General features: G+C 37.2%; 1 protein-coding gene across 1 annotated transcript in view; it reads left to right on the forward strand.

The window, feature by feature from the left end:
- Window positions 1–8931, forward strand: part of NRG1 (neuregulin 1) — a 97571-nt gene extending 88640 nt beyond the window's left edge. The window contains 1 exon segment of the mRNA NM_001131553.2: window positions 8383–8931. Coding sequence (NP_001125025.2) covers window positions 8383–8476 — 94 coding nt within the window. The 3' untranslated portion in view covers window positions 8477–8931.
- The last annotated feature ends 41 nt before the right edge of the window (window positions 8932–8972 follow it).

An 8972-nucleotide genomic window follows, 5' to 3' on the forward strand; every position in this document is an offset into this window, starting at 1 on the left:
TATAATTAAACAAGGGGGCAACGGTACAAACTCACAGTTGTGTCCTGCAGTCTCATCATCATGGCTGCAGAAAGAGAAATTTGGAAAAAATAAACAGGACTGGATTAGAACTTCCAGTCCATAAGAACACACTTTTGTTGTATTTGTAGTATTTGTTGTATTTGTAGTATTGCTGCTAATACCAATACCAGCCTAGAAGAGTTCTTTCTTTAGAATCAGTGTTACACTTGCCTGTAGTACTTCTCTGTTCTTGAATATAGTAACATTTAACAGATACAGACAGCATTTGTGAGAGCAAGTGGTGGGACTCATGTGGATCTAGATAACGCGCTCTTCAGACAACTCTGTCCTCTATTTCTTTCATGTCCTCATGTATCTAGAATCCTACTATGTTCTTATGAGGAATTTATTAACTCATTTAGACTTTTAACTCACTGAGGTAGAGTTGAAGAAAATTTTTAGTTTTTATAGGATTCAGTTTAGGTGTAGTTTTGCCTAAAATCAGGTGCATTGACTAAGTGTTCTGAATAGCTTCGTTCCTCTCTTATAAAAATCAGTTGGGCAGCCATATACATTTGTTGAGCTCCTATGAGACAGGCTCTGTGCTCATGCTACGGATAAAGTAGTGAACAAAACCATACTGGTCTTTGCCTGATGGAGTCTGTAGGCTACTGCAAGTAACAATCATGTTTCATATAATTAATTGAATTATAAATCACAGGTTTGCCAAGTGCTATGAAGAAGGATATTAAGTGAGCTAAGGGAATGTACAATGGAAGACCTAGTCAGAGACTGACTCTGCTCTGTGGAAAAAAGAATAAAAAAAGAGTATGCAGTCATACTCTTGAGATGTATATAGAGTCAATTTAAAATATTTCATTGTGTATATATACCACATTTTCTTAATCCATTCATCTGTTGGTGAACACTTAAGTTGATTTTATAACTTGGCTATTGTGAATAGTGGATTTTTTTATAACTTGACTATTGTGAATAGTGGATTTTATAACTTGGCTGTTGTGAATAGTGGATGAATATTTTAGCTAGATTGATTTAATTATTCCACATTGTATTCATAAATCATAACATCACTTTCTACCCCATAAATGTATACAAGTACAAATTGTCAATTTACAGGAAAACAAATACACAATTTTGAAATATTTATATTGAATGATTTAAGGAAAAAGTGAATATTTAGATGTTTTATCGCAGAATGAGGCTGGTGAAGTGGATAGAGCTATAAAGCCCCTCAGAACCCCTAAGCTGTTTGACAAGACAGGGAAACTTCCTCGAGAGGAAAACCAAACCACAAATTAGCAGTCGATATGTCATTGTGTCACAATGACGTGGAGATGTATGGGATGCAGATTGATCCCACATCCGATGAAATTGTTTGACCCCCAACTTAAGGATTCATCATGTAGAGTAAACATGGGCAAGGGTTTTTAGTCTTTCTGCAGATGAGCATTTCAGAGCAAGCTGTGCAAACAGAGATTTAGGAAGGGCACCAAGGTTCAAACAAGAAGTTAATTCACAAACACTGCCACCCTCATTATTGGGATTGTATGTCCTGGACATTGAAAAACAACATTTGAAAAGGCAGGACAACTTAGGTTTTTGTTTTGTTTTGTTTTTTTCTCAGCATTTACCCATGAGTCTAGTGTGGCCACTCTATGTATCCTCTTATCTCATGGATTGGAAACTAGTCCCCAGATTGTCATTAAAAAGAAAATGGAGGATATATACTGTCTGAACAGTGGTGGGGAGATATAGGTTGGATCTGAAGGAAACATTACTGGAACATTTTATATTTAATATTTTCTTTAATGATGTTAAAGAGGGCATTCCCTTGGGGAAATAAATGTCTTTTGCAGATGATGCTAGAAAGAACGGTAAAACACAAATTAGAAAAGCATATACAAACCTCAAGAAACTTCACTTAAAGGTAGATAACAGAATGAGGTTCATCTTGGAAAAATGCAGACTAATAGTAACAATACATTTGGGAAAGGATAATCTACAACACAGATACTCAACCGTGAGTGGGCGAGTTCTGGGCAGAATGCTGAGCTGGCTAAGAGGTGAGAAAAGTCAGTGTTTGCAACACGATACTGTAGGAAAACAGACCAGCACAGTTGGAGCTGGTGTAGACACTGCCACCTCGAGTTTACACAGAGAGAGAGCAAAGGCTTTGGTGTGTGATACTTACTCACCAATATTCCTTGACAGAGATTTGTTGATATTTCTATCATTTAATATTTGTAAACATAGACATCAAATAATTTCAAATACCACAGCTAGTATTGAGGAAAAGCAGACAGATAATAGGGACTTTTCATTTTTCGACAAGGTATTTTTTAAATTGTCCAAATATTTCACTGTGGAATGATGACCAGAGAGAGAGGAAATATCAGCTGTATTTTTTTTCTTCGTCTTGTTCCTGATCAAGGGAGGGTTTGATGAAAATGAAGCTGAGAAGAGAAAGTATGTCTAAGGATGGTTTATAAATTGACCATAAATGTGTGGTTTATAAAATTAGCCAACCCTAACTAGAAGTTTCTTGGGGTCCGTGAATATCTTTAAATACGTCTAGAATCTCCACCAAGAAGAAATGGAAAATAATTTATTCAGTTGGAATATAAAAAATACACCAAGCATTAAATTTATTTCAAAATACATACATCTATGATTGATTACATAGTAAGCATATCAGGATATTAACAGTGTATTGAAGTTATTATTAACCACAGTTTTTATTATACTGGTGCTGGGCAGAAGTTTGGTTAGTAGAATGCACTGCTTTATTGAATCTGAAATAAACCGGTATTTCACTAACAGTATTTAAATTCAAAATAACAGACTTACTTTTAAAGAATCAAAGAGTCTTTTCCAAATTGCAAACATGTTGTTAAAGGATTTTATTGGAGGGAGGGAGTCTGTGAGAAGGATACTGGGAATTTCTGTAAAAATTATTTGAGGCCAGGCACGTCAGCTCACGCCTGTAATCCCAGCACTTTGGGAGGCCGAGGCAGGTGGATCACCTGAGGTCAGGAGTTTGAGACCAGCCTGACCAACATGGCGAAACCCCGTCTCTACTGAAAATACAAAAATTAGCTGGGCATGGTGGTGCACGCCTGTAATCTCAGCTGCTTGGGAGACTGAGGCGGGAGAATTGCTTGAATCTGGGAGGTGGAGATTGCAATGAGCTGAGATCTTGCCACTGTACTCCAGCCTGGGTGACAGAGCGAGACTCCGTCTCAAAAAATTAAAAAAAAAAAATTATCTGGGAGTCCTCAGAGGAGAGTGTATCATAAACTATAAAAATAACAGATGTTCAAGATTGACCTGTGCTTGCAAATCAATTAACTGTATGAAAATATTCCTGTTTTTTTTTTGAGATGGAGTCTTGTTCTGTCACCCAGGCTGGTGTGTAGTGTCACAGTCTCTGCTCACTACAACCTCCGCCTCCTGGATTCAAGCAATTCTCCTGCCTCAGCCTCCCAAGTAGCTGGGATTACAGGCGCCCACCACCATGCCCAGCTAATTTTTGTATTTTTGATAGAGACATTCACCATGTTGGCCAGGCTGGTCCCAAACTCCTGGCCTCAAGTGATCAGCCCACTTGGCTTCCCAAAGTGCTGGGATTACAGGTGTTAGCCACCACATCCGGCCTGAAAGTCTCGTTTGATACAATTGTTCATCAGATACGGACATTGTGGTCTGATCTTAAGTTGATTTTCACCGACATTTGTGAGAGCCCATTATGAGCCAGGCATTGTGCTAGGCATTAGAGATACAAAATGATCAGAATGTGATCATTGTCTGAAAGAATGTGATCAGTGTGTCACAGATCATCACAATACAGATAAGTGCAGTGAAAGAGGTCAGGATAGGGTGCAATGCAAGAGCCAAGGAGAGAATTCTCCCCAGAGCACAGAAGTGGGTGATGGGGAGGTGGAGGGCAGGGAAAAAGTGATGCCTAAGTTCTGAATTTTCACCCCATTAATAACAAATATAGAACAAACGTGATCATGTTAAGAGCAAATACTAAAATTTTTAAAAACCCTGATTTCCATCTTCTAATCTGATTAATGAAACAAATGGTATATACATATACACACACACAAACACACACACACACACACATATGTATTTAAAGCTACAACAAGTAGTACTTGTTATTCAGATCCTTAGATTATTCTCAGACATAGAATTCTTGGAATTTGCTCAAACTCATGCCAAAGCTTATTGTTCAAATTCAGGTTTGATTTACTGTTATTCTTATCTTCCAGGAAAGTGATGGATTGAATGTTTAACATACAATGTTGATAATAGAAATGTATCAGAAGCCAGTCTCCCTAGTCTGTTAGAATTAATTCCATAGAATTTCACAGAGCTTATAGATCAACTGGGTTTTCATTTGCATGTGCGTTCTCTACACAATCACAATCAATGCAGTGTGCAGTTCGCTTATGCAGAAACTATCTCAGTTTCTGCTTTTCCCTTCCATCTCGTTCGGCAACAAATTTAGATGTCTCTGAAGGCTACATCCTTTTGTTGCTGAACACTTGAATTGCTTAGGCCCTTGCAGTTTGTTTTACCTCAACAATTGTCTTAAAAATCCATTTTATCAAGAAGGATTTTTAGAAGTCATTGAGTTCTGTTGTCCCTGACTGGTAATGCATTCAGAAGAAATGATGTTGGGGTTTTCTAGCAGTGATTCCATGTGTTAGAATAAGTATCGTTTCCCAGAACCTTAGTGGAAAAAGAGGTCTTTGATAATCACTTAATTACATTCCTTCATTTTATCACGGAGGAAAATGAGGCCCCGTAAAGCAAAATAGCCTGTCCATGTCCAAACAGCAAGATACCACAGTGCTAAGAGAGAGGGCGTTTGCCTCCCTTTTCCCAGTTCAGGGTACCTTACATCTTGAACTTTATTCTACATCCACATCTCTTAGGGATCTTGTTAAAATGAAGATTCTTATTCCATAGTTCTCGGCTGTGGCCTGCATTTACACTAGCACGCTCCTAGGAGATGCTGATGCTGTCAGTTCTAAGTAATAACAGGGTCTTATAATACTAAGAAACTATGCTGAGAAATTCATCTCCCAAATGAAGACAAACACTAGCAAAAAGGATAGTTCTGGTTGAGAGGTAGTTGGTATTTCCAAAAAATGACTTGCATACCTCAAGTAGTTCTAGTGTTAGTGCACCCAGTTTTCCGTATGATTTTATGATAGAGATAAGCCATCATCTCATGCTAGCTTCCTAGGAAACATCATGTTAGAAATTCATAGTAATTAGAAAATTGATTGGATAGGATTTCTGACTCCCTTTACCTAGTTGTCCTGTGCCTTCTGATCACAGAACTGGTTATAAGATGCCTAATGACAATTTTCTTATAAATGCCTTCCTTCTCTTAAGGAACTCATGATTCCTTAGCTATTTGTTAATTTCATGATTCTTACTAACATAAGGGCGTTTCCTGCCTTGAGCAATTGTGTGGTGTGTATGTGTCTCTCTCTTACACATACACACATACACAGCGTGTTCACATATCTTACACCATGTTCTTTTGTAAGAAACAAGTGGATTATTTGTGCTCAGTATGAGAATTTTAACTTTTATCAAGAATTCAAAGAAGCAAGGTGAAGTGATAATTACTGAATACATCATTAATTCTGGAAACACCTGCTTTAATTATAGGGTTTATCTATATGAACTTATAGTCCTGGTTGAGAAACAAATAAAAACTGTATTTACTTCAGAAATAATTTTGTCAAATAAGTTACATGAAAAAAGTTCCCCTGTGTTTTTTCTTATGTGTTCAATAAGAATGTGAAGACGTTCTTATTGAAGCATGAGAAATGGCGTCTTTTTGAGAAATTACCCAACCTCTTTTTTTTTTTTTTTTTTTTTTGAGACAGAGTCTTGCTCTTGTCTCCCAGGCTGGAGTGCAATGGCACGTTCTCAGCTTACTGCAACCTCTGCCTCTCGGGTTCAAGTGATTCTCCTGCCTCAGCCTCCTGAGTAGCTGGGATTACAGGCGCCCGCCACTACACCTGGCTATTTTTTGTATTTTTAGTAGAGACAGGGTTTCGCCATGTTGTCCAGTCTGGTCTCAAACTCCTGACTTGTTGTGATCTTCCCGCCTCAGCCTCCCAAAGTGCTAGGATTACAGGCATAAGCCATCACGCCCGGCCAAGCTTATACTTCTTATTGACATATTTCTCAAGGTAGCTCTTCCTCTATTCCCTGCAGCAAAAATATTCTAAACAAAAATAATCTGTTTACTTATATGAAGGTGTTTCCAAGAGTTTGAAAGAGCTGTGTCAATATAAGATGTTTGTTGTTTAAGCTTAAACACATACTCACAAGGCAAAAAATCTGAAACTGCTAGTATTTTATCTCACAGGCCATTTTCATAAAGTAGGAGAATTACATATACCAAGTCACTTGGTGAATTGGTTTGAAGGGAAATGAAATTACCCCTATATTGGTAACAAGGAACAGTTTTGCTCATATCTCTTTGATGCCAAAAATATAGTATGCATTTTTATTTACTCTGTAGTGAAAAGGGTGGTGTAAAAATCACTAGGTATGAGCTACCAGAGCTAACTTAGATAGGCTCTTTGCTTGATGGTTGCTGTATAGTTGAACTATTAATAATAATTATGATGATGGATGTTGAGGATTCAAAATGATGGTCTTTCTATCTGTAAGTATATTGCTTCCTAGAACCTTTCAGTGGCCCTTTTTATTAGAGGATATACTGGTAAAATCAATCCTACTTAAAATGCTTTAGTTATTAGAGTAACAGCAACAACAACAACAACAAAAGTGGTAATTATAAAGAGCTTCCATATTTAAGCACAGCCCCATTGCATGACCTTAAGAACAATATTGTATCAAGATTCTAGAATTTTGATAGTTAAATATATGTGAGTGAATAACGTGAACAATTTTATACAGTTTTAAAATAGTTTTACCTTAAATGCAAAGTGACATGTATTAATTCTGTGTAAGAATAACTGATCTAAATTTTAAAATGTATTTGTCTTTGATTTGGGATAATGCAATTAAGTGAAATTTTTCTTGATAAAAATCTGTTGCTAGTATCTTTGAACATTAAAAACAAGAGTTTATTTGTAATGTCTTTTTAAAAAACAGGGAATGTAGTTTTTCTTGTCAATAATCATTATAGTGTGAAAGTACTTGACTTCTATTGTTTAATGACTTAACTTGTAACATAAAACACCCATGAAATAAATACACAATTGAAATAAGTATATAAAAGAAAAAGCTCAAGATCATTTATTGATAAGAGACAGGGATGGAATCATGTTAGCGCTTATCAAAACCAGTGTTTCAACATAGTGAGAATCAATGATCAGTGGCAAATAGGGTCATGCCAAAGGGAAATTGACAGCTCTCCGGGCCATCCTGCCTCTTATTCCACATTTCAACTTCACTCTAGCTAAATTTCAGTTAACCAATCATTTGAAGACTGAAGCAAACAACAACAAAAATCTGTAACCCACAGTTTTCGTGGGACATGGTTTTCTACATGTTGTGTCTTTTCTTTTCTTTATGTTGCTTGGTACCAGATCATTTTTAGGAATCTCCATATTCCATAGGAGGAAAATTGCCAGTCTGAAAGCTCAGTGTCTTTAGCATTTTTTTTTGCTTACCACATTTTTGCCCTCTAGGTGCCAACCTGGATTCACTGGAGCAAGATGTACTGAGAATGTGCCCATGAAAGTCCAAAACCAAGAAAGTATGTTAAAATAATCTGAAATTTGCTTTCTCTCCCAACTACAGCAACAATCACTACCACTTGGTGCTTTTACAGCTCAGTCGTAACTGATTCATTTTGTTCTAATTATGGCTTAACCTCTCAAGGCATAAACCCATTCAGTGTTACCTTATTTAACTGTCTCTCAAAGTGGGTCCCTAAGTCATCAATTTACAAGAATGGCCAGTCACAATGGCCCGTGATGCTGACAAAATATTGCAGGCAAGCCAACCGAGAAACATCTTCTTCCAACGTGTGTGACCAAAGCCATCATATGGAAAACTGAGATGAATAAAATGTCAGATTTCATTTTAAGGGGTTCCCTTTGAAAGAAGGCAACCACTTAAAGTGCTGGCATCTTTGCACCATACCAACTTAAGAACTGCATTCTGTCTACATTTTTAACCATTTGGGGGAAGTGCCAGAGCCTGAAAGCCATGATCAGGGCAAAGATTCAGTTCCTGAGGGTGAATTCACCAAGTTTCAGTCAAATGACACTGAAGGAGCTTCTTTCTAGCATATATTCACCTCTTCTCTTTTTCTCTGTTTTTCTACCATTGTTTTTTTGTTTCTTCTCTCAGGTGCCCAAATGAGTTTACTGGTGATCGCTGCCAAAACTACGTAATGGCCAGCTTCTACAGTACGTCCACTCCCTTTCTGTCTCTGCCTGAATAGGAGCATGCTCAGTTGGTGCTGCTTTCTTGTTGCTGCATCTCCCCTCAGATTCCACCTAGAGCTAGATGTGTCTTACCAGGTCTAATATTGACTGCCTCTGCCTGTCGCATGAGAACATTAACAAAAGCAATTGTATTACTTCCTCTGTTCGCGACTAGTTGGCTCTGAGATACTAATAGGTGTGTGAGGCTCCGGATGTTTCTGGAATTGATATTGAATGATGTGATACAAATTGATAGTCAATATCAAGCAGTGAAATGATAATAAAGGCATTTCAAAGTCTCACTTTTATTGATAAAATAAAAATCATTCTACTGAACAGTCCATCTTCTTTATACAATGACCACATCCTGAAAAGGGTGTTGCTAAGCTGTAACCGATATGCACTTGAAATGATGGTAAGTTAATTTTGATTCAGAATGTGTTATTTGTCACAAATAAACATAATAAAAGGAGTTCAGATGTTTTTCTTCATTAACCAAACAGTTTGCATTGA

The sequence above is a fragment of the Pongo abelii genome, chromosome 7 (assembly GCF_028885655.2).
Source record: "Pongo abelii isolate AG06213 chromosome 7, NHGRI_mPonAbe1-v2.0_pri, whole genome shotgun sequence".
NCBI lineage: Eukaryota > Metazoa > Chordata > Mammalia > Primates > Hominidae > Pongo > Pongo abelii.